Source organism: Alosa alosa, chromosome 8, assembly GCF_017589495.1.
Source record: "Alosa alosa isolate M-15738 ecotype Scorff River chromosome 8, AALO_Geno_1.1, whole genome shotgun sequence".
Lineage (NCBI taxonomy): Eukaryota > Metazoa > Chordata > Actinopteri > Clupeiformes > Clupeidae > Alosa > Alosa alosa.
Genome location: NC_063196.1, coordinates 22,747,706 through 22,775,104, shown reverse-complemented (window position 1 = coordinate 22,775,104; position 27,399 = coordinate 22,747,706). Strand labels below are relative to the sequence as shown.

The following is a 27,399-nucleotide window of genomic DNA, read 5'->3' as shown; positions in this document are numbered from 1 at the left end:
AGATCAATAGAGATCAATATATCAATAGATTTGTATAGAACAAAAGAGAGATCAAACGATCAATAGATAGAGATCAATAGATCAATGGTATAGAACAAAAGAGAGATCAAAAGATCAATAGATAGAGATCAATAGATCAATAGATTTGTATAGAACAAAAGAGAGATCAAAAGATCAATAGATAGAGAGATCAATAGATCAATAGATTGGTATAGTTGGTATAGAACAAAAGAGAGATCAAAATATCAATAGATAGAGATCAATAGATCAATGGTATAGAACAAAAGAGAGATCAAAAGATCAATAGATAGAGATCAATAGATCAATAGTATAGAACAAAAGAGCGATTAATAGATCAATGGTATAGAACAAAAGAGAGATCAATCAGTCTGGCACAAGGAAACTATTTCTATGCGCCGCGAATGGAGCGCTTCAATTGCGGACCCCGTGTAGTCCGGGTGTCACACACACACACACACACACACACACTTACGGTGTGGGACTCCAGCTCAGCAATCTTCTCAGGCTGTCCAGACCCAAAGTAGTAGACTCTGATAATGTGATCTGTGCTGCCTGTGGCTAGAAACATCCCACCTGGAAGCACACAACCAATCGGTCATCAATAACTTCTGTAACAACTCAACCAATCAATCAAATACTACTGAGACAGCTCAACCAATCAGTCATCAAATACAACTGAAACAGCTCACCTAGTTATGAATGCGTTCTGGAAGAGCTCCACTAATCTATCCTAAACTAAGCAGCATCATTACGTAAATCCCTGGCCCGATAACACACTCCATTTTCAGCTACAGCAGGTCCTTTTTCCACACACCATCATGACCATCATTATGGCAAACAGGAATAAATAAATAAATAAACAGCCACTCAATTAAATACAAACTTATCACTTAACAACACCCACAAATCTAGTAAATATATTTATTTATTGAGTACATTTATTTACATGTACATTGTAAACATCATACCTGCAAACTCAGAAGGGCTGAAAAAGGTGACATATTTCCGAAAGACCCCGAAAGTATGGCTGCATTGACACTCTTACATTTTGAAATGACATAGTCCTAACAGTAGGTCTACCAGCTGTTTTGAGTTAAGGCCATGTTTAGCCTAATTGAATAACTTGATGATGGAGAAGATATTTTCAGACCTGCCATCCTTGAATAAATGTCTTGAGTACTACCTCAAACCAGGGAAAAAACATTGCTCACATTGGCCTTCATGTATGCAGCCAAAAACAGACTAAACAACATAAATGTTGACAATCCTTATCTATAGAAATCACTGGTGTTGATTGAAAGGGACTGTGGATGTCCATTTTCTGGTCTCTATTCTAGCATGTCAATTGTCCGGTTTATTTAGTACCTCTTTTCAATCTATTATTATTTGATTTTTTTTTTTGTGAAGAAATACATCTATCCCTCATGTTATGTTGGTGTCTTCCTGCTCTTCTCGTGTCTACTGAGGCTGCAATGATCACATATTCCAACTAAAGGGGCCGGTCTCAGTAATAGGTGCACTATGTCAATCTAGAAGCCTAGGTCTCGCTTGTTTGCGCGCTAATTATCAAGAATTAATCAACAATCGCACTCAGTGCAGATTCGTTTTGTTTCGCAAAGCAATTCAAAGCGGCCAGCTGCGGGAACGTGAATTTGCGAGTCGCCTAAACACTTGTTAACCTCGCCTCAGCAAGTCTTTCATTTAACCCACCGAGGGCAGCAGAAAAGTAGCCGAACAATATTATCTCGAGTTTATAGTCAGAGATGCACTTTAGTGTAGCATTTGGCCCATGTTTGTTAGCTAACATTTTCTTTTTTTCCTTGGTCATATCGCTGCTGCAGGCCATAGCAGGCAGGCTATGCGTAACAGAAAGTGAGAGAGATAAAGCCCGCCCTCAGAAACAACTGATAGGTAGGTCTTCAAAAATAGCACAAAGAGAGGCCAATTACTTGCCTATGAAGCTCGCATGAAATCGACGATAGGCTCACTCCAGATATGGGAAGTCCCAGTCCCCCCCCTCAAAAATATCTCAGCATCAACTCTCAAACACAAACATCAAATCTCTATCTCAGCATCAACACTCAAATACAAACATCAAATCTCTATCTCAGCATCAACTCTCAAACACAAACATCAAATTTCTATCTCAGCATCAACTCTCAAACACAGACATCAAATCTTTATCTCAGCATCAACTCTCAAACACAGACATCAAATCTCAATCTCTCTCTGTCTCTATGGTGACGAATGACAGGATGAAGGCTTACCTGCGCTGAAGGACGAGCAGATCATCTGCACCCCCGGCCTAGGACGCTCCGTAAACTTACTGGGCCTGTGCCTGACACACACACACACACACACACACACACACACACACACACACACGCACAGAAACAGAAATGCTTCAGTTAGTGAATGGACAATACAGAGAGTGTGTTTGGTGAATGCAGGTATTATGTGCATATGGACACACCTACATGCAAATCTGTGTGTGTGTGTGTGTGTGTGTGTCTGTGTCTGTGTGTGTGTGTGTGTGTGTGTGTGTGTGTGTGTGTGTACAGTATGTGTCTTACCCAAACTTGAGTGTGCGAGCGTCCCACTGCCAGAAACATATGGAGCCATCAGCACCGGTGGAGGAGAGGAATCTTTTACTACCGCTGCACAGAGGAGAGAACTACAAACACACACACACACACACACACACAAAGACACACAAATGTTAAACACAAATATTACTCACATTAACTATACAGTCATTTCCGCAGGACAGTGTTTTGAAAAGAAATGAAAAGAAAACAAAAGCCACACATGTGTATTACCCACAGTGCCCAAGAGCCCAATGGATCAGAATCAGATTGTGCTTTTATCATGAAAAGCATTCCCCAAGCATTAACCTCACAGCTAAAGACATTTTCCAAAATCAATGTGTGTGTGTGTGTGTGTGTGTGTGTGTGTGTGTGTGTGTGTGTGTGTCTGTATGTGCGTGTGTGTACACGTGTATGTGTGGGTCTGTATGTTTCTGTGTGCATCCACCCGTGAGTGTGTCTGTATGTGTGGGTGTAAGTGAGTGTGTGTGCGTGTGTGTGCGCACGTGTATGTGTGGGTCTGTATGTTTCTGTGTACATCTACCCGTGAGTATGTGTGTGTGTGTGAGTGTGTGTGTGAGTGTGTGTGTGTGTGTGTGTGTGTGTGTGTGTGTGTGTGTGTGTGTGTGTGTGTACCTGAAGTGAGGTGATGGACGCTCCGTGTCCCTCTAGAACAGCCAGTGGAGCGCATGTCTGAAGGCACCACACACGGATGGTCTTGTCACAGGAGCCAGTGGCCAGCAGGGTGTTCTCATAGCTGACCGCCATGTCCGAGATCTCAGCCGCATGGCCACGCAGCGTTGCCAAGAGACGCCCGTCATCCGTCGCCCAGATCTTCACCAGGCAGTCATCTGAGCCCTACACAGACACACACACACACACACACATCAGTATATCGAGTTTCTTTGGGGCTTTAGCAGCTACTTTTAATCCAAAGTGACTTACATACACAAAAAGACACACACACACAGACACACACACACACACACACACACATATACAGTATTTGCATCTGAAAGGTCCAACTGTGACTTCCTGTGCAGTGAGAAACGAACATTATTATGTGTTATGTACAAGCGTAAATGTCACATTAGGTATGATTACATTTACACAGCACTATTAGACCAGGGGCCGGCTAGGGCTGCAGGATTTGGGAAAATATCTTAATTGCGATGGATCTGTGTGTGTGTGTGTGTGTGTGTATGTCTGTGTGTTGGGGCTGCACGATTTGGCGAAAATATCTAATTCAGATTTTTCTGACAGATATTGCGATATGATTTTTGAATGTCAATGAATTGATTCAGTTCAATATTCTAAATGTCTCTTTAAATTGTGGCCCCTGATTGGTGAGCAGGCCTGGTGCATAAGAAGCACAGCACCCCCGACCGACCATGAAGCTCACCAATCAGAATGTCTATGCCCCTCCCCCACTATGCACACCCATCAACCAGAAGTGGCATAGTCAAGGAGGATGAGATTAATATAAAAGTCATAATGTGACAGAATGAACTGTGCTCGATTATATGTAGCTTCTGCGATTTGGTAATTGTGTTGGTTCATATTGCAACTGCGATAATTGTGTAGCCCTAGTGCCGGCACATCACACTTGGCCATACTGCAGCTGTGAGCAGGACGCCAGGGGGGGATGTCAAAGCAACAAGACCTTAAAATAAGTGTGTTAAACTCATTTTGATGCCACACTGACCTAGAATACCGTAATTTCCCAACTATTAGCCGCGGCTTATACATTGACTTTGCAACATTTCTTCAGCTATGAGATTGATACACGGGGGCAGTTAATATGATATTAATATGGTTTTGTTTCTTTTAACTTGCATAAAACAGTCCTGCGGCTTATACACAATGCGGCTAATACACAGGAAACTACTGTAAGGTTCTAAATGGCTACCTTACTTAATTATCTGTCCGGTTTCGCTTTGTTTTCTTAGTGCGACTGAATTAGAAAGTCTATGCCCTACATGCATTATGATAATTCCCATCTTCAGAAAAGTGAAACTAACGACAAACTCTCCATATCTAAAAAGAAATTTATGCACCTCCACTGCAACATTGTTGCCATTATCAAAAGTTGGGCCATACATTAAATCCATTGCTGACAACCTTGCATGCAGAATAGTTGGCGGAGTGTGACTGCACGTCTCTGGACATGTGAGTATTGAGTATCTGTTCCCTCTCTGTTGCTGCTAACCAGAGCACGGTGAGGGTGGGGGGGCTCGGAATGCTGAGCAGATGCTGATGAGGCTCCGTTGGTCGCACTCACTAATACACAGCAAGCTAATCACAACTTTTTTTTTTTTTTACTTGATAAATAAGACTTTATTTAAAGATGGACTTAAGCCATCATGTTTCCAGACATGATTTAAAAAATTCAACCCCCACAAAGAAGTCAGGATTGGGTTCCATCTGTTGTCAGTCATGCAACACCGACAGTCTGTTTTGATTCATTATTCTGAAACATTAACTAGCGCACGGCCCATTTAAACCAGAAATACTCAACTATTATGGTGTTTACAGCTTATTTTGCTTGTGATATGCGTTGTAAAAAAACTACTAATGGACATCTTAAAAAAAAAGCTGTTTTAAGATGTCCATTAGTAGTCTTAAAAAGCTGATTTCAAGCTATTTTGGACCTATAAACAGTTACTGCGTGATTTACTTTTTACTTTTGTCTAATTTTACACTTACATAATTACACTTACTTTATTTTAACATGTTTCATGTTGGCTCATGTAAAAGCAACATCTCTAGCACCAGTGCACATATCCGCATGCACAGACACACAACACACACACACACACACACGCATCTGGTTGGACCCCCATCCTAACACAAGCCATAAACATGTCTGTGCAAATGCCATGTACCATTATAAGGTTTATGACAGATTCATTCAAATAATATAACAACGTCATGTCACCCTAAACATTTACGGTAAATAATGACTCCCATAACAACCGTTGATATTACAGCTTAACAGTGTATGACATAGGCACATTATAAGTGCTGCTATGACAACTACTGACACCCATAGCATGGCATTGATCTATCTCTGATCATCAACTCTGGAAATAATCTAATGACAGTATGGTAGAATTAAGTAAGGGATAATGTATAGAACGCCGGTCATTGTCTGGAAATAGGTCACGACAGGGCGGACTGGACCCCGACGCGCAGCGGAGGAACAAGACAGGGCGTCTTGTTCCGCCCAATGACCGGGCATTCTATACATTATTCCGCTTATTACACGGCTACCCACTAAAGCAATCAACACCGGCAACAAAATATTGAGTAATATTTTAGTAATATGAAAGACGTGAAATAGAAGCACAAAGCCCATTTTGAGTAATATTTTCAGTAATATGAAAGACGTGAAATAGAAGCACAAAGCCCATTTTCCTTGATAGCGGTCTGTTATACTTAGCAATGGTCTGTTATTCAGAATTAGCAGACCGCCGAACGTTGGGAAGGCCCATTCAAGTGAATGGAACATTATGAAGAGCCGTGTAATAATAGATTAGAATGAATAGAATAGAACAGAATAGAATAGAACAGATAGAATAGAATGAATAAAATAGAATGCCTTTACTGTTACTGCACAGTGGTACAGTGACATTCAGATCATCTCCTTAATGGCCGATGCAGATTACACCATTTTTTTGTCTTACACAATGGTCTTTTATGATCGATCATGTCAGACTATGCAATTCTTGCCTGCATCTTGGTCAGGAGATTGGCCACATTACAAGATCATGTAGCCTATCTATCGTAGCCTTCTCCTCGCATCTCGTCTTAGTGTCCGTGTTAACACGGGAGTCGTAGGAGATTCCCCAGAAATTCTGACATGCTAGACTTTTGGTCGTGGAGTCGTGTAACGTTGCAGACAGTAAATCGCGGGTCGTTTAATATTTTATATTACAAGACGCTACCCCCTTCGGTATCATTCCCGACTTTTCATATTTGGGCACAGAAATTTGTTGGCTACGTCAAAATCGTGGCAAATTTGAAATCATGTAGTCTGCATAGGGCATTAGGCGCTACACAGAGTGGAGCAGAAACAACAAATAGACTCTTCAAACAGATTCAACCCATACTGTAAATATACACTGTTTATTTAGCACATACAATATAAAAAATATTAAGAACAAGTATGATTTCAAAAGAGTAATGTATGTGGGTTACACAGTAAGTGTACACTCAGATACAAAACCAATACCCGCCCACAGACATATATCAGTAATGAATGAATGAATGTCACGGTTGCTGATAGTCAGTACATTGCACTGATAGTAAGTACATTGCACTATACATATTCCACAGGATGTACTGACATGCAGAGGTCACTAGGTTGGGGGAGTTGTATGTTACCCTGGAAATCCAGAGTTCTCGCGAGAGCACAATGGAATTGTAAAAGTAGCATGCATCATTGCTCATTGCCAGTGTCTACTCTGGCAATGAGCAATGATGCATGCTACTTTTACCCCACATTCCTGGGAACCAGCTAAACTGATTTAGACAGCGCTGCAACTTTGGGGGACAGTAAACATGGTCTAGTGTTATCCAATTGCGTGCAGTGAGATTTTTAAATGCATGCTTGTTGCCGCCCCTCGAGTTGGGCCATTACATTGTTCGTGGCCAGACCCTTAATCTTTCTAGATTACCAGGGTCTGGATTTTCCAGGCTAGTTGTATCTTGCAGCAGTGCTTAAATATGAGACAGAGTTAAGTGCTTTGATGGCAGAGGAGTAGTGGCTCTTCAGGAGTCTGGAAGTGCGGGCCTTGATAGACCTCTAGCACCTTCCAGAAGGCATTAGAGTGCATATGGTAGTTAAGTAGTTATCACACAGTAATGAGAATCCCATAATAATGTCAGAGTTTCCCTCACCATCTGACACAAGCATGTGTATTTCATACACAAGCTTATTATTTCACAAAGGCAGCTGCAAGGCTTAACTCAAATTCAAATTAGGATCACAGCGAACCGTCTGTACCTGGGAGCCCACCTGGACATGCCCACAGAGTGTAGCACTGTAGCTGCCTGGCTGCGTTAGCTACAGGGTGTGGCATCTCCAGCTACCAAAAACCGATTGTTTTCAGATTCCAAAAATTATTCTGTGGAAATGCATTGTTCCAGTTGCTTCCAGTAGCAGCAACTGGAATCCATGCATTTCCACGGAATTATTTTTCTCAATGTCTCGTTTTAAATGTCAAGGCCCTCGAAAGTCTACCAATGAAGTGTGGAGCTACTTTGAGCCTTGTAAATGGTGTAAAACAGTGATTTATTTGCATGGCTAGGCCGATGCCCGAGGTACCCCCATCGTAAAAAATGGTGGTAGCATCGGCTAACTAGCGCCAGATTTCTGAGTGCAGGGGACAAGCCGAGATGAGCTATGAGACGTTCACACTCGGTATCATGTTTCAACACACTTTAGGTCAATATCACACCGGAATTCTCCTTTAAGGGTCACTGAAAACAGCAAGAAGGGTTTAGTGATCTCATCTCTGTACAGGACAATGTGGTGATCAGGTTTGTACGACTGAAGGTGTAGTTATCATACAGTCATCTACTTCAATAGATTTTCTCTCTCTCTCATACACACAGACACACACACACGTGCACGCACACACACACACACACACCACACACGGCAGCCTGCAGGTGTGTGAGTGAATTGTGACCCCAGGCTCATTTACTTTATTCTCCTCTGTCCTCAGAGGGGTGTGTGTATGTGTGTGTGTGTTTGTGTGTGTGAGTGTGTGTGTATGTGTGTTTGTTTGTTTGAGTATATGAGTGTATGTGTATGTGTGTGTTTATGTGTGTGCGTGTGTGTATGTGTGTGTGTTTGTAAGTGTGTGTATGTGTGTGTGTGTGTGTGTGTGTGTGTATTTGTGTGTGTGTGTGTGTGTGTGTGTGTGTGTGTTTGAGTATATGTGTATATGTGTGTGTGCATGTGTGTGCACGCATTCACACCAACCTTGCTATCAAAGAGGTAAGTCCAGAGCAGCTCACTGGCACAGAAGTCTAAAGAGCAGAGGCTGTGGATTACCCCTTAGGCAGAGTTCACACGCACACACACACACACACACACACACACACACACACACACACACAGAAAGAGAGAGAGAGAGAAGTGAAAAATGGAGCTAGGTCTCTCTCTCCCTCTCCCTCTCTCTCGCTCTCTCTCTCTCACACACACACACACACACACACTTACTGAGCTGCATCTCTAGCCAAGGTGGAGAGGGCTGATCACACAATGACATTAGACCAGAGTTAAATGTGACATCTTACTAAGAGCTCTTTGCTCTTTGCCACAGTGCCAAGCTCTCTGCCACATCGCTGAGACCGCGGACTGAACCCATACGTGGCTTTCTTGGCCACACTAACCCACTCACACAGATAAAAAGCTTCGGTGCTAAAGGTAAAAAAAAAAGCTTATCAGGGCTAAAAACACGAGACGGGATGTTTTGCAAGACCAACAGAACCAACAGAATGCCAGTGGTCATAATCGCTATTGTGTCAATTATATTACCCCTCCCCTCAGCTTTGAGGCACCGTGCTGATTGGCTGGAATAGTGTAAGGTTTGGTCTGAATCTCTCTGTTTCCCATTTACAAACCAATGACTGCACACTAAACACTAGCGTTTTTTTGTTGTTTTTTTTTTATAAAAGGAAATGAGTGACAAATAGAGAGATGGGAAGCAGATTTAGGAAATGACTTCAGGCCGAACGCGACCCTGGGTCCTAGTGGTAGGCACTGGGCCCGTGCGTGGCAAAAGAACACGGAGGGTGTCACTGCACTATGGGGCCCCCATAGCGCCCCCATCTATCGTTTTGTGCTCGTCTGAGGCATATAGAAGTGCCTAATAAAATCTAGGGAACTCTGAACGGTGAAGTATGCTGACTGAGTGAAGCCCACTCTTCCATCCGATCATTTCCATTTCGAAAAGGACAGCTATTGTGTAGTCGTTGTCTTGATTTCATTTACAAAACAACAACAGCAAACAAAAAACAACAGCAAGCAAAGCACAACCACAAGCAGGCCGTGAGTAATAAATATTCCCCTCCATTCTCTTCCACAGTACTTTTCTTTATTACACTCATTCCGTCTTTTTATCTTTCTATCCCTCATTCCCTCCATCGCCCATCAAATCTTCTATTATTCTATCTATCTCCATCCATCCATCCATCCATCCATCCATCCATCCATCCATCCATACATCAACAAACTATTTGATTCGATTAATACACTGAAGAGGAAAAAGGCAGAAGGCTTTGCTGATTGTACGGATTATTGCTTGTTGCTAGACCTTCACTATTGACATCTATCCATTAACAGGTTTGTTTGGCCCCAAAAGCATTTGGTTGTGGGTGCATTTTCTATCTGGATGCATGTGGTCGTGTTGATTAAAAAGCCCCACGCAAATGTGTTTAAACAGAATTGACCTGCAACCCTTTGTGTGGCTGACAGAGGATGAGAGTGATTTTTGAGATGGAGTTCATTACACGATGCCTGCGGGCGTCTCTCCTATTTCTATTAAAGAGCTCATATTGGATGCTGATTGGTTAAAGGGTGATGGAGATTGTAAGGGGGTGGTGGGTTCTCAACTGTATTGCCGTGGAAACTGGGCTAAATTACCAAAACACCACATCCAGATCAAGCCTCAAAGCACAAACTTGAGCAGTGCTGTTTAACAAAGGCACACACACACACACACACACAGGAGAATGCAGAATTTCTTTGACAGTTATCACTTAGCACAAATCTATTGATCCAGATTCATAACTTTGGGAAGACCTGGATTCATACAGTATGTACAGTATGATGGTGCATATACAACTTTGGCATGTGTGTACTGGAGAAAACACACACAAATATGTGCGATATTTATCTGCAAAATGTTGCTCAAACACACACACACACACAGAGAGAGCTCTGAAAATACACACTTGTACTCATTAAGCTGTCTTCGCATAGCGAGGGAGCAAAAGAACAAGGGAGAAGAAAGAAAAGAGGGGGAGAGAGAGAAAGAGGGCGATTTAAATTTTTGGCACACAGCCAACGCCAAAAAGGAAACGCTATGCTATGACAGAAATGCAATCCTCTCCCTGGCCCCCACCCCCTTCCCCGAGAGAGAGAGAGAGAGAGAGGAGGGAGGGAGGAGAGAAGGAAAGTGGGGATGAGAGAGAAGAGAAAGCAAAAGAAAAAAAAAGATTGACAGAGACAGACGAAAGAGAGCAGAAAAAACACAGAGACATCTCTAGGAGACAGCAGGCAGAAATGTGGGGATAAGGAGGAAGAGAGAAAGAGAGAGAAAGAAAGAGAGAGAAAGAAAGAGAGAGAGAGATAGAGAGAGAGGAGGTAGGGAGAGGCAAAGGGAGAGTGAAATGAAGAGAGACAGACGCTAATCCTGACTATTCGGCCATTTCTGTTGATTTAAAAAAGCTGCTGTTTGGAAAATGGAGTATTCTCTGACACAACATCCTGCATCAGACAGAGACCGAGACACACACACATGCACACACACACACACTCACATTTTTACATCACAACCCAGGACATCCCAAAGAACACATGTGTGCATTCTTTGCTCTTTACATGTGTGCGTTCTTTACATGTGTGTGTTCTTTACATGTGTGTGTTCTTTACATGTGTGCGTTCTTTACATGTGTGTGTTCTTTACATGTGTGGGTTCTTTGCTCTTTACATGTGTGCGTTCTTTACATGTGTGTGTTCTTTACATGTGTGTGTTCTTTGCTCTTTACATGTGTGCATTCTTCGTTCATGTGTGTTCTTTCATGTTTGTTCTTTACATGTGTGTGTTCTTTTTGCGTTCTGTACATGTGTGTGTGCATTTTTGTACATGTGTGTGTTCTTTATGTTTCCTTCCCTGGTGCTCTGTACAAACTATGTTTCATTCTTGGATGTTGTTTTCTCTTCTGACCCCTTTGCCTTTTGGAGAAATACACCCTGTTTCCTTCATGTTTTGTTTCGATTTACTTGCACAAGGATGTATATAGGGCTGCAGCTATCGATTCTTTTTTTAATCAAATCACCGATTAATCGGATAAAAAATAATTTTGTGTTATTATTTGCAATTTATTAATATGCACAGCAAATGTCATACTGTAAACTACCCCTAGTCACTTCAAAGTAAATTAATATATCTGTTTTATGTAGATGCGTGCATCTGCAGCATTTACCAATACTACCAAATAACCTCCCTTACAAAAAATAACTGCAGTTTTGACAGTGTTGTATACAGTGCAGTACTTTATAAAATACTGCATTTCTGCAGTAGGCTACTATGTAGTACAATACAGTTTCCAGTGTCCAGTTTTCAATGTCCAAAATACTGTATTTCCCGCATAAGAACAGCAAATATTTCCTCAAAAGCGGCAAAACTGTTTTGATCAAAAAACTACAGTTTTGACTTGAAGTAATGCAGTTATTTTAGGCTATAATATTTATGTCTGGGGTAGGCGATAGGTGAAGTAGCCTAACCTAACACCGGGAGTGTGTGTGTGTGTGCGTGCGTGCCCGAGAGAGAGAGAGAGAAAGACGAGATGAGTGTGTGTGATGAGGTTTTTTGGTGTATTGCTCACTTGCAATTTTACATAAACGAGTTTAATACTTAAAATTTCCACAACTTAACATCATATCGACTCACGACATTAGGCTACAGCAACTACAATGCCGCTACAACTACAAACACGGCAATTAGGGGCAGCCGTGGCCTACTGGTTAGCGCTTCGGACTTGTAACTGGAGGGTTGCCGGTTCGAACCCCGACCAGTAGGAACGGCTGAAGTGCCCTTGAGCAAGGCACCTAACCCTCACTGCTCCCCGAGCGCCACTGTTTTAGCAGGCAGCTCACTGCGCCGGGATTAGTGTGTGCTTCACCTCACTGTGTGCTGAGTGTGTTTCACTATTTCACGGATTGGGATAGATGCAGAGACCAAATTTTACTTACTTATACATATACGTTCTAACTAGCTAATACATTAAATCAGCTAACATCAGTGTTTACGTTGCCTTTTGTCGGCTACGCTTGGTGAGGTGCTTTTGGCTCGATGTTGAATCATCGATGACGTGCTGTTGTGCTGGCCTACGCCAGTTCTGCTTTGCAGTGGACACATTGCACCTTGTCTAAGTTTGAGATGATCCCAAAACTTTGGCCATTCTCTGCCTTTTATGGACGGTTTCTTGGCTCTCTGTCATCTCGTCCACTTAATTCTGAAAGTGATGTGCGCGTCAGTAATAACAGTCCGTGTGAAGCAATAATCCCTGAGCTGAGTAGGCCACATAGCGCAAGTGATAGGAATTAAACGAAGCTTCGAGGCAGAGAATTTCCCTTGATCATTTTTGTAATCGAATTATTCTAATTACTCGAGTAATCGTTTCAGCCCTAGATGTATATCTGGGAACATTTCCAGTTCATATAAAAACATGTACCGCTCCATGTTGCTCAGTTAACCTCTCCAGGACAACAGAAGGATTTAAAGCAGTATTTTAGTAAGCCAGACCACTTCAAAAACAGACATTTTGGACAGAAGCTGTTCCATAGTAAAAATCCTTTTTTTTTTTTTTTTTTTTTTTTTTAAGTAAATAAATAAAAGTCTTTTCCTTCTACATCTGCAATTTGCATGTCATGCCATATCTCTCGTGTTATTCAGCACATGTCAAAAAGCTTCAGAAGCTCAACTACAACCAATAACTGAAGCTGACCAATTAATGTGTGCCAATGTCACTAACTCAAAGAGAACCAAAACTGACCAATTACTGCGTGCCAATGTCACCCAAAGGGAACCAAAAGTGCAAAAGCCCAAAGTGTCACTAAGACACTGCATGCTCACATGTCAGTACAACGACACGTTTCACCAACACACACAACACAATAAGCCAATTTCATAGTCCATAGGCTATTGAGCTGAAAGTACTTAAATAACTGTTTCAGTCTGTTTCTGTCTCATACACACACCCCACACAAACACACACACACACACACACAATTACTTAGACAGAGAGGACCACTACAAAGCGGTCTAAAACAAACTCTCTGTGTCACTCACTATGTCTCTCGCACGTACACACACACACATACACACACACACACACACACACGGCAGAATCTATGACAGATGAGTTTCTTGGGGAGTTTTCCCTGAGCTGTGAGACAATTGAGGCGCTCCTGATCAATCATAAAAAGATTAAAAATATCAACAGTGTGACTCATACACTCACAGCTCACCGAGAACACGCACACACACACACACACACACACACACACACACTCGTAACATCTATGTCTCTCTTTCTCTTGCCTTCACTCCATATCTCTCACTCTCTTTCCACCACCCTCTTCCTCTCCCTCTAACCACATCTCTCTCACTCTCTTTCCACCACCCTCTTCCTCTCCCTCTAACCACATCTCTCTCACTCTCTTTCCATCTCTTTCTTCCTCTCTCTTTCTCTGTGACCACATCTCTCTCTCTCCACATCTCCCTCTGTCCTTCCATCTCCCTTTCCCTCTCTCTCTCTCCACATCACTTTCTTTGCATTTTCTTTCACTGCCTCTCTCACCCATCTCCCTCCCTCCCTCTCTCTCTCCCTCTCTCTCTCCGATCTTCCTTCCTCACTCTGCCTCTCTCCCTCCCTCCCTCCCTCCCTCCCTCTCCCTCATCTCCATCCCTCCCCTTCTCTCTCTCTCTCTCTCTCTCTCTCTCTCTCTCTCTCTCTCTCTCTCTCCCCCATCTCCCTCTTTCACTCCCTCCCTCTCTCTCTCTCTCTCTCTCTCTCTCTCTCTCCCCCATCTCCCTCTTTCACTCCCTCCCTCACTCTCTCTGCATTTTGATTGGCCACTAATGACCAGACAAATACATACACAGATAAAAGCAGTCTTGCAGCGCACAAAGACACAACGAAAAAACAATACTCTTTACACATTCTGCTTTTGAATGTGCTAACACACACACACACACAGACACACACACACACACACACACACAGACACACACAGACACACACACACACAGACACACACACACACACACACACACACACAGACACACACACAGACACACGCACGCACGCACACACACACACACACACACACACACACATGTTTGTTCTTACGGTGAAGATGCGACGGCCGGTGCGATCGAAGGCCACGCAGTAGACGGAAGACAGGTGTCCCAGAATCCTCTTGTGCATCTTCATGTGCAGATACACCGCAGTGGGCACCAGCTGACCCAGTCGGTACTCGCCGTTCAGACGCCGACTGAAAGATGTCTCCACTACACACACACACACACACACACGCACAAGAAAAATACAGCAAGTAAATACAACGACAAACATACATCAACACAAAACAAGAAAACAAGAAAAACAAGCCTACTGCATCATATATAAAGAGAGAGCAAGTGAGAGAGAGGTGGAGAGAGAGAGAGGGGGAGAGAGAGAGGGGGAGAGAGAGAGAGGGGAGGGTGGGGAGAGAGAGAGGGGGAGAGAGAGGTAGAGAGAGAGAGAGGGGGGAGAGAGAGGAGAGAGGGGGAGAGAGAGAGAGAGAAAGCGGGGGGGGGGGTACAGGAGTAACAGATCAATTTCAGAAGACAGTTCTCACATTTTCCTGGTGAAAAAATGGACACTCTGCACAAAGACAGATGAAGCTACGTCCTCATACATCACTGATTTCACTGACACACATAGCTCTGAGAGACTGTCACACACACACACACACACACACACACACATAAACACACTGTATGTAATCAATAACTTACTGACAGTCTGACCATTGATTTTCAAAATACAAAAAAAAAACAAAAAAAAACACACAAAACCTTTCAACACCATTCTACTGAACACCAACACAATACATGCATATGAAATCACATGACAGCATATACAGTAGGCGAACTGCTTTAAAGGCGCTCTAAGAAAATTAACCGAAATCAATATCCATCACTTGTTTCAACACCAATTCAACACTGCACCAGCAGTGAAAATGTTAATGTGAACTAAAGAGCACCATCCTTTATGTTGTTAATCACTAGGTAAGTGGATTTGAAATGGTACAACTCAGCTCATACCAGCAGTAACAGTAACACCCCCAACCCCTCCACACACACACACACAGCGAAAATGTTAATGTGAACTAAAGAGCACCATCATTTATGTTGTTCATCACTAGGTAAGCTCATGTTTCCTCTGTTAATCTGATACCATTTTAAAAGGCTAACTGAGAAAACACTGGAGAACCTTTTGCAATTACACATAAAGCACATAAAGCACAAAAAGTCTATAATGGAGTGGAATGGAAATTGACCCCAAACTTTTGACCGGTTGTGTGTGTGTGTGTGTGTGTGTGTGTGTGTATACATAAGCAGTACCACATACTGAATCTTTTTCCACCACATAAAATATTCTGCTCTCTTAAAAAATGTATGTAGGCAAAAATCAATGATTATGTCAGGACAGTCAGCATAACAATTGCAAACAATGCAGTATGCTGACTACGTATAGCTCCTGGCAAGACCAGGTGCGTCTCCCCTCCAAACTAGAGTGCGGATCGGGCCGTCGGGCTCGGGTCAGGTAGCCACACTCTACTCCAAACACAACACAAAACCCAGCATCAGATCTCTGTCATCTGCTTCCTGTGTTTATCTGTCTAAATGCATTCAACCTGGTGTTCATTTTTAATGAGGTGCTGGACCAATCAGAGCTCACGTACCAATGTTGGGCGGGCTTCCATAGATGACAGGCGGCTCTGGGGGCCTGCCACAATGCAGGGCGGCGAGGGCGGAACCCTTCCATACCACGTGCTTACAGCCTGTAAACAACAACACAGCAATGACATGCATGCAGGGACACTAGGGCCGAGAGACAGAGAGAGAGAGAGCGAGAGAGAGAGTCAGAGAGAGAGGAGAAGAGAGAGAAGGGAGAGAGAGAGAGAGAGGGAGAGAGAGAGAGTCAGAGAGAGGGAGAGAGGAGAAGAGAAAGACAGAGAGAGAAAGTAGAGAGACAGAGAGAGAGAGAGGGAGAGAGAGACAGAGAGAGAGAAGAAAGAGAGAGAGGGAGAGAGAATCAGAGAGGGAGACAGAGAGAGAGAGAGAGAGAGAGAGAGAGGGAGACAGAGAGAGAAGAGGTGTGTGCGTCCGTATGTGCACGTGTGTATGTGTGTGTGTGTGTGTTTGCAGTGTTCTCCATACATTGACTAATCTGTGGCGGGGTGCCACGAAATAAAAATCGGCCGCCACAGATTAATATTCTATGTTTAATTTAATTTAATTTAATTTAATTTAAAATAAATATAAGGTCATTGTGACCATGCTGCGCAAATTTGTTCAAAACTGCTGCATTGAAGTGAACTCTGCTACGGTCTTATCACAACATAGTAGGCTACATTGAAGAGACTAAACTAAGTTAAGTTGTTTGCAAAATCGTTAGATGTAAATGGAAAAGTGTTTTCCAAAATTTAAAAGTGCTTGTCCCAAGGAGTAAAGTTTTCCAAAATTTAAAAAGTGCTTGTCCTTACGAACCTTTATTTTAACTATGTAGAAAAAGTTATGAATTGCATCCACACATCAGCAGCCTTTCAACTGTGTTACAATTGCAAGGGTTCCCTCAAACGTCTTAAAAGTGACAGGCACTCAATTAGACCTATACACTACCAAGACGATCTTAATACCCCCAGTTGTCCAAGTCAGCTACGCCACAAATTGAATCAATTCTGTGGGAAACACTGGTTTGCCTGATATTTCTTTCTTTATTATTGTTGTTGTTTATTTTTGTTGTCTGTGAGTGCGAGTGTGTGCTTGTGTGTATCTGTGTTGTCTGAGTGTGTCTGTCTGTGTATTCTTTTTGTGTATGTACTGTCTATTGGCGATAGTGGTTGTGTGTGAGTGTGTGTGTGTGTGTGTATCTGCATGTCTTGTGTGTTGTGTGTGTGTGTGTGTGTGTCTGTGTATGTGTGTGTGTGTGTGTGTGCGTCGTGTGTCTGTGTGTGTGTCTGTCTGTGTGCGTGTGTATGTGTGCGTGCGCATGTGTGTGTGTCTGTGTGTGTGTGTGTGTGTGTGTGTGCGTCTGTGTGTGACTCACTCTTGTTGGTGCGCAGTAGAGACTGTCGGCCCACCCCCAGCAGGGACTGGACTCCAGGCACACTGGCCGGCACCTCCCTCTCCAGCAGAGGCCCCACCCGCTCACACACACGCAACAGGTGCTCCGGCGTGATGTGGCTATACAACTTCACCTGCACACACACACACACGCACGCACGCACGCACACACATGCACGCACGCACACAAACACGCAGTTAGCATATCAGTACGGTAATATCTATTTTAACACATGTCATATATCTATGTTAACACACACTACATATAAGAATGCGGCTCATGATTACTGTATCCAATGCATACACATACATGCTTTCTCACACACACACACACACACACACACACACACACACACACACACACACACACACACGCACATGCACAGAGCATAACATTAATATCCATACATAAACTACTACACACCCCAACCCAGCCAATATTACTAAAATAGTACAACATATCCTGAGGCAGGGCTCTAGACTAACATTTTTTTCCAGGAGAACTTGTGCGCCAAAGTTAAAAAATTTAGGAGCAGACAAAAATTTGGGCGCACAGTCACTTCTGTACTTAATTTACACATAATCTAACATTACACTGCAGCTAACAGTTAAACATGCCAGTGCACCAATTCTTGCGAATATTAAGAATGACTGACAACATTTAGGCTACAGGAAACAGGATTTTTTCAGTGCCTACTTTATTTTCAGTCTGTTCTATTTTCCTACATTGTGTTAATGTAAAATAATATAATACATTGTCATATTTGCATTTAGCCTGTATATCAAGTATCATGCCAAATGTAGGCTAATTTATTTATTTGTGAATCCATCTGTAGCTAATCCAAATATGCCCATGGTGACCTATCTGACTGCATACTGCCTAATACTACTACTAAAACAGTCCATTTTCTCTTCCACAAAACCCAACATAGGCTATCAAGGATATATATTTTTTTTATCCTTTTATTTTTTTTTAACATCTGCATTGATGGGGGCAGTAGGCAAACGTTAGGCCTACTTTCGTTTTGCACTTCAGCTTGTATTCGGTGTAAACAAACAAGCATGCGTGGAAGCCTGGAGTTGTCAGTAGCGTTCTACCTTTGAATAAAATGGCAATTTTGTGCCTGTTCACTACAGCTATATTTTGCATATTGCAGCCAAAACGTCAACTGGGCTAAAAGGCATGTTAGGTTACCTTTCCTTCTCTCCCTGCATTCTCAGAATCTCATCCTGTTCCTCCTATATCCGATGAATTCGTTGATAGAAGAACTAATTTCTTCAATCTTTGCATCTTGGGCTGGCTGGTCTAACTTTCCGCTTTTTCTGCGCGCTCTTGGATTTGATAGAAGACTACTAGCGAGTCACAACGCGAAACTGCTAACGTTGATGGGTGGTGTAGTTTTTATGCTGCATTCGCGACTTGATTCTATGGTTTGCACATGTTTCTCGATGTTGTGGTGTATTTTGTAGACAAACATTGACATGGTTAGAAGTCATTCGCACCAGTGCGCCTAAATATTTTTTTGCACTCGCACACCATCATTTTTACTCGCATGTGCGAGTGAAATGGGCGCACTGTAGAGCCCTGTGAGGTTCTTTGGTATCGTTTCAATTACAACGATTCATTTCAGGGATTCTTCTTCAGCTATTTCCACACATATTTTCCACACGCACCCTACTAAAACTACAGTTCCTCAGTCTGCACAAGCGATACCAGTGATAAAAAAAAAAAAAAAAAAAACAGATCTCACTCAAATGATGTGTGACTTCCTTCAGAAAGCTGACTAAATTTAACCATCACAGTGTTTATAGACAACAAAATTAGGCCCTCACTGGCAAGCAGGCAGAGACACACACACACACACACACACAACAAAATGAGGCCCTCCTCATGGTGGCTATGTGAGCTGAAGCCTTAGATGTCTGAATGCAGAATCATCTTGTAATCATCATGTAATAAAAAATAAAGTGTTTTTTTTTTTTTTTTAAGCCTGTATGTATGTTTGAGGTTACCAGTAGGTCAGGGAGTTATTTTGTCTTTGCAATGTTATATCAGTTTTATGCAACTTAACTCAAAGGCATAAATAATATGTTATCTATCAATAAAAAAATAGTATCTAATTTTGTTCAGCATAGGCAGTGGTCTCTAGCTTTCATTTTATCTGTTATTTTACACAACCATTGTTGCTCAAATTCCTTATTATGTAAGACCCACCTTACTGAACATGAAGTAGTTTGTAAAGAAAAATGTACACATCTCTATCTCTGTCTATCAAGAATAACAGAATTACTGGAAATATGAGTTTGGTATAATGTGGTTTATTATGTGCAAGATAAACATTTACACCCATGGATTGCCTAGTGCCATGCTTCTCTTTAAAGTTACAGTAAGAACCCAGGCAAAATTACATTAAATAAAAAAACGCATTAAAAACAAAAAATAGACCACTGAGTGACTTAGTCCAGTCCAGTATCCATATGATACTGGCGAATGTTCTGCACATCACACCGCCTTAGTTATGGGTCTATAAACGTGGAATTGACTCAAAAATCCACTAGAAGAAAGCACAATTCATAAAATCAGCATATGACTAAACTGCAAAGGGTATCCTTCAGAACTGTCCACGGAATTGTTTCATTTGGAACATTTCATTTTTATGGTCCATTACATAATGGTCAACTCAAACTATCACTAGCTATTGATACGTATCAGTTATTTGTTCCACAAACCTTTGTCAAGCAAACCAAATAAACCTAACTCACGACTACCTGTCAATTACTAGACAGCACCTCCCAAACCTTACCCCAAATCTAAGTCTGTTCGCAATCCTTATTGTGAACACAGCGTAGTCCAAAGTTGGACCACATTGTATAGTAAGTATAAGTATATATACTCTTTTGATCCCGTGAGGGAAATTTGGTCTCTGCATTTATCCCAATCTGTGAATTTAGAGAACATCTCCTCTCCTCTCATAGCACCACTTACAACAAGTCTTGCTTATCCTAGCACTTACCAGCCATCTTGAACTGACACATAACTGTTAAAAACAGCACTCACTGATGCACTTATTCTTACTGTATACTCTACCATTTTTAAATTGTCCTAAAATTGTCGAGAATTGCTTTAAAACTTAAACTGTTTACCATGTTGTTAGTCGCTTTGGTTAAAAATGCGTCAGCCAAATGTAATGTAATGAAACACACTCAGCACACAGTGAACACACAGTGAAGTGAAGCACACACGTGCTCAAGGGCACTTCAGCCATGCCTACTGGTCAGGGTTCGAACCGGCAACCCTCCAGTTACAAGTCCGAAGCGCTAAGCAGTAGGCCACGGCTGCCCCTGTGGACATCCCTGTTTGTTCTATCCATTGTTCACAAATGAAAGGATTTTTCTACCAATACTGACACATATGCAGGATAAATAGTGGTGATTCTCATCAAAATCACATTACTGCATTGTACTGTACTGCATAATGTCAAATGCTTACCAAAGCCACACACAATCAACCACTTATGTTTACATATACAACCGTGTAACGCAGCTACAAACACACACACACACACACACACACACAGTCCTGATAAGTCCACATTTCTAACATGTACACATACACAGGATTACAGTGACCCTCTCAAGTATTTGTGCAGTCAAGGAAAAAAGCCTACTTAGCAACCTTAACAACTTTAGCAATTGTCAGATAGGGTTACAGTACACACTCACACACACACACACACACACACACACACACACACGTCTAGTAGTCCACATTTAACAGAGGCATTTACTGAGGATTGCAACATCCCTCTCCAACTAGGCAGCAGCAGTTGTGTGCAAGCCCATGTGGGTGAATGAGTGTGTAACAGCATGGTTTAACCTTTAACAGCCTCAAACTGTCGTGAGTAACAACAATCATGACAATCTCATATAGCCTTGTCTTCAACTAGGCGGACGGACGGACGGACACACACACACACACACACACACGTTGCATGCTTCTTCTGAATGCACTGTTCCTTCTTCATTTTAATGTTCCAGGAAATGTGCATATGTGTTATCATACTGTGTGACTCATTGGTAAAACAAAACAGCTATTATTCTTTAACTGAAATACTTTGAAAGGTTCATCAGGAGTATCAACATCCATTTCCCACACTTTCCATGTGTGTGTGTGTGTGTGTTTCCCCCTCTAGCAACTAACAGGTTGGTGCACTTCAAGAAAAGCACAAAAAAAACGAAAGTATTATTTCAGTAATAATGACAATTTAGGAGATTTTATACTGTATGCGCTATGCCCACTTAGGTTCTCCATACTTTGTTCTCGGTTTTAGCATTGCTGTCATAAAACTATCTATCAGCTGTACAAACAGGTTTGCATTCCTCCCAGATAATTTTCCAATCGCGTTAGTTGGTTAGTTGGTGCCATTAGCTTAAGCGGTTGTGTCTGAATGACAACACAGTCTCAAGCATGGAGCCCCCATAGGCTGAGGCTCTAACCCCCACGCCGCCTTGTTAGAGCCTTCTGCTGCAGGAATAGCAGCACATGTAGTCTACAATACCACACATGTAGTCTACTCCCCCTCGTTGTACACCCACGCAGCCAATGAGACCACACTAGTACACGCAGGCCCATTCAAGAAATTCTCACACTACACAAAAAGAGTTGGAGGCTCTGGAGCTTTTCAATGTTGTAACATGACACACGGGAAATCATTTGTAACTATTCCTTAATAGAGTGGCCAATGCATTTGGATAAATTATGTCTAGCCTATGTGGATTAATTTAAACAAAATGAAGGTGGAGTATACATTAAAAATAATAAGGCAGCAACGCAAACTCAGGTGACGATCCGATTTCCTTGCTACCAGCCTCAGCCCATCCATTCGTCCCTCCTCTGATAATTTGACTCTAGCTTCCTATGGCGCGCTAATAATTAATGTAGATTTAATTGGTTTTTACGTCACCTTATTGGACGAGAAACGCGCTGCCTTCGCCAGCCGAGACCATTGGCGTGTCTGCATGCCCGCATACACACATAAATGGCTACACACACACACACACACTGACCTGCACACAAACAAACGTGCACAAACCTACACACGCACAAGCTAAATCCGTGAGGTGCATGGCTTGATTGAAAGATAGACAACGTCTTGTGGCTATTGTAAAATATTTGCATTGCCATTGTGTGACGAGGATCGAATTCAAGCAACGTTTTATGAACCTCCCGGATTAAATTTTAAAAAGAAGCAGTTATACAAACGAGGTAGTAAACAAAGATTTAATAATACCACTCAAATTGTATAACAACAATAATTAACCTACACTATCACCATAACAACTAATCGCGCCCTACATAACAATACCAATAACCATTATTAAATCAAGGTAACCTGTTAGTCTCTGAACATTTATGCTAATATAATAACTACAAAGATAATACACATTTATTTGTTATCTATAACTGCATGGTATTAATATTGTTATTACAATTCTACAAAACAGTATTTATCTATATTCTTTAAATTATGGAGGTCAATAATATTTAAAAATAAAACTGTAAAATTGTGAATATGGCAAAGCATAATTAATATTTATGTTTAAAATTATTAAAATTAGTTCGATTAGTGTACAACATAATTGCCATTTCAATGTCCAACAGATCATCGTGTCCTTAAAACAAAAGCAAATCGCGACGCAGCATATTTTATTTATTTATTTATTTATCTATTGGCGATGGCACCTACACTATTTCTAATTAAGTCATTCTCAGCACGTTTTAAGTTCAAGAATTAACTACAATACACATAGCCTACACATATACATACACGGACACACGCTACGAAGCAACGTCGTAGTACCAACGGTAAAGTGACGGGGGAGGTGGCGAGATAAGCCTCAACCGAGACGGTGAAGAAGGGCAAGAATAACCGAGGCGAGGCGGCTGTCCTTCCAGAGAACCGAGGAGAATTCTCTAGGATTATCATTTCGTCTCTAAAGTCTATAACGAGCCATAACAACGCGAACTGCAAACAGCGTTTACATTGGTAATGTGAGATAATAGGCAAACCGCCTTGGATTACGCAACTGATATGTTGGGGGTGTGTGATCTGAAGGGGCTGGCCCGTCTTGCTTTACAAAGTTTTTAAATCTAAAATATTGTGTCAACACACTCTTCAAAAACCGTGGCAGAACACCAACGTTTTAATCATCTGAATCATCTGCTATGTTCACAAACATTTCCGTTTCAACTGCGTGCTCATTGCCGTATTTGCATGGTTCCCGAATTAATGAATGTTTAAATTAATAAACTAAAATTATCACAATTTATAGTTTACCTTTTAGTAGTTACAAACGTCCGCTCATGAGGTCTCCAAGCCTCCAATACGATCTGCTTCTCAAACTAAATTCCACCAGTGCTATACGCACCAGCACCCAGGCTTTCAATCTATCCCTGTGTGTCTCCAAAGCCCTCTGCACGCATCTGAGCGTTGTAAATAAACGTGAGGGCGATTTTTAAAGTCTTATTCACTCTAAAAAGTCTGTATGCATTTTACTATGTGGCAACATTATACAGACAAGGGCGCCTCCATCCCGCCCTTACTAGGAGCTCTGGCGCACTAAGTCCCTCCCCCGGCTCCACTGTGCTTCTGCACCACAACATTCATGACGTATCTTTATTTCTACAACATTTTCCAAACTATTTAAACCTTTTAAACATGCTTGGTACCAAACTCGCATCCCTAGGTCAAGACTGCCTTGCGCTTCGGCCCTGACAACCCTTTTCCTCTCTCGTGGGGCTCAGTTTTCCTGGTTGTAAGTTGTACTTTTTTTCCTCTTGATTTAAAAATTGCGGGAAATTCAATTTTTATTTTGCTCAGTAAAAACTTTTTCTTGGTTATAGGGTGCCCTTACCAAATTTTCGTAACTCCCAGGGTGTTCCTTGCCCGTCCAGTCTGTTCTTTTGGGCAAGAGCTGTGGGGGAATCATGTAGTTCCATCATGAAGTTACCCTCCCAAAGTGTACAATTCATCATTTTTTTAAAATAAATGAAAAAACAGTGTAATATTAACATCCTAAAGTACAGTGCAGTGAGATGCAACGCGAGTAGGCTTCTGCTGCTTACCTCCTTCTCTTGTACCTCCCTTATCAACGTCTGAAAAGCGAATAAAAACACAAGATTACACGTCATCCCCTCCCAAGACTATAGTAAATATGTCTTAAATGTCAAAGAACCCACCTCGGCTGCATTTTGACATGGTCCAGCTTCCAAAAATCGGGCTATTAGGAAGTAGAGCTCTGCGTGTGGGGGGAAGAATACATGAGCCACATTAGCTTTGGTGAACGTCGTGGGAACGCAGAAACATTTTTGATAAAATCCTTCGACGACATATCACCAACTGACTTTACTTACCAGATTTCAACCGCGCGACGTGTTTACTGTCAGACGCCATATCTGTGTTGCTTTGGGGTGAAGGATATGCTGTATGGTCGTGCTGGGAAGCGGGTATCGCTGTCTGCCCTATAGCTGTCACTGTTTGTTCACCAGGAAGAGTAGCTCCTCCATTCACTCCGCTCTCAGGCAGGGGAGAGCAAGCAGGTCCGGTTGCGTCGCTGCCTTCCGCGCTCCGTCAACTAGTGCCTAAAGAAACCCCGACGCGTTTCGGATTAAGTAAATAATTCCTTGAGATCAATACTTTCTTTGTTAAACTGAGATTGTTTGTAATAATAACTATGACAATTGATACGCTTTGATTATTCTAGAAGATGTTTAAATGTTCGCTTTACCCTACACACCCCCTCCCTCCTAAAAGCACAAGCCCTCTGCGTAGGAATATACGCTGTCCTGTGAGCACGCACAGGACGATGAGGAAGGCTGAAATGGCAACACTGGGGGATGGAAAGCATGTTACCAAGAAATGGTGGCTGCGTTGCAACAAAATGACCGATGCTTTGGTAACTAAGTACGTCGTTCATTTGAAGACATCATTCATCTGCTAATATTGCTAAACAGACATTATACCCCACATGTAATTTTCTAAAGGCCGACGTTTACTCGGGTAATCCCCTCGCCTGTGTTAAAAGGCGATACAGAAATCTTGGCTACGAGGACTCTAAGATTGACTACTTGTACACATTTTCAGGGGTGTTAAGTTAAACAGCGACACAAAACACCACATCAGTGCTCGTGATAAATGGTTGTAAGAGACATTTTCTAAATGCACCACCCACTCAATGTCTTTTTGGGTTCGGAAATCCTCCATTACTCTTCGAAACGTAAGCGGGCTGTAAAATGGGGGAAGGGTGGTTAAAAAACAGCGGAATGCAATGAATTAAACCTTATGAGTTACAGGAATCCACGATTAATAGAAAAACAGACAAAGATCAACGGCAATTCTTGCAGACAATGTGAAAGGTACTTCGAAAAACGAGCTTTGAGACCGGCCGATCCAGAGTTGTGCGTAATTTATTGCAAATATTAGTGCCAAGATTAAAACTATAATGGTTACAGATTCGGCCTTCGGGATACATGATTTTAGGTGTGATGTACATAATTAGTCTCGGATGTTTTGCTTTCTTTAACTAAAAAGCGACACTGACAGACTAAGAAATATACTAAGGCGACATTAAGTTGGGAAGTCAGCAAGTCTTCCACAAGGATGTTTTACTTTATGTACATAGGATTTCATTATTAAATTGCAGATTCATTGCCCTTACCCAGTTCTTCATAAAATGGGCCTAGTTGATTGTACCTTACTGTTCAGGAAGTGAAAAGTTAAACAAAAATATATCTTTACCACATCAATACACATATGGAGAGTAATGAAAAAGGTGTATTGTATGATAATCAAATGTGTTCGCCCAGTGAAAATTGATATCCCACTTATTATTGTTGGAGTCAAGGCTAAGTACTGGTTGGTTATTGGCGTTCTTAAGTCTACAAGTCAACCAAAACCAATTCCAAGCAGCACAGCTCTGCTTTCCCTCTCTAAAGTTTGGGCACTACTCATGTAAGCGCGTGTGACACATTAGTGATTGGAGACAGTGTTACCGCCGTCCCTAACAGATGAACTCGCATGACTTCCTCTACCACTGTGTAAGCTGTTGATGAAGGCCTTCTTCACATCTCACCTGCTGCTCAGGATTGACCTGAATGTCACAAAGAGTGTGACTGTCTGGCGTCCATGCTTGGAGGAAGAGGCATGAAAGTGATAAGGTCCATCATCTTTAGTGAAGTGACCACTGCAGAGAGGCATCTGTGGACTGCGACCTGTGAAAACGTCACAGATGACAGACCTGTCTGTCCAAACTCGGAATCAGAACAAAAGGCCACGCTTCCATAAGATGTTTTATTATTTAATGTGTACCTAAGGCACGTTGCATGGTGCCTTATCCAGTGTGTGAATACATTATGTCCATGTAGGCCTTGCATGTTTGAGAAATTGTAAAAAATATTAAGCTTGTGCAGCCTGTTCCTTCCCTTCCCTGCTGCGTTCGCAAAACACAATCAGGCCGGCATGACTAGCTATTCAGTTAAAGTCAGTTCAAGTCAAGTATGGGTGTGTGTTTGTGTGTGTGATTCTCAAGTCCAGTTTATTTCATCCATATGGACATTGCAGTGCCCATGCCCATTTTAATGCCTATAAAAACATTTT

General features: G+C 42.0%; 1 protein-coding gene across 1 annotated transcript in view; it reads right to left on the bottom strand.

The window, feature by feature from the left end:
• The window catches only part of LOC125298810 (pleckstrin homology domain interacting protein), an 81,869-nt gene extending 56,495 nt beyond the window's left edge, over nt 1-25,374 (bottom strand). The window contains 11 exon segments of the mRNA XM_048249677.1: nt 494-594; nt 2,289-2,359; nt 2,595-2,695; nt 3,243-3,464; nt 14,760-14,920; nt 16,360-16,458; nt 17,727-17,877; nt 24,659-24,718; nt 24,870-24,899; nt 24,984-25,042; nt 25,158-25,374. Of these exon segments, the coding sequence (XP_048105634.1) occupies nt 494-594; nt 2,289-2,359; nt 2,595-2,695; nt 3,243-3,464; nt 14,760-14,920; nt 16,360-16,458; nt 17,727-17,877; nt 24,659-24,718; nt 24,870-24,899; nt 24,984-25,042; nt 25,158-25,197 (1,095 nt within the window). The 5' untranslated portion in view covers nt 25,198-25,374.
• Nucleotides 25,375-27,399: the final 2,025 nt, after the last annotated feature.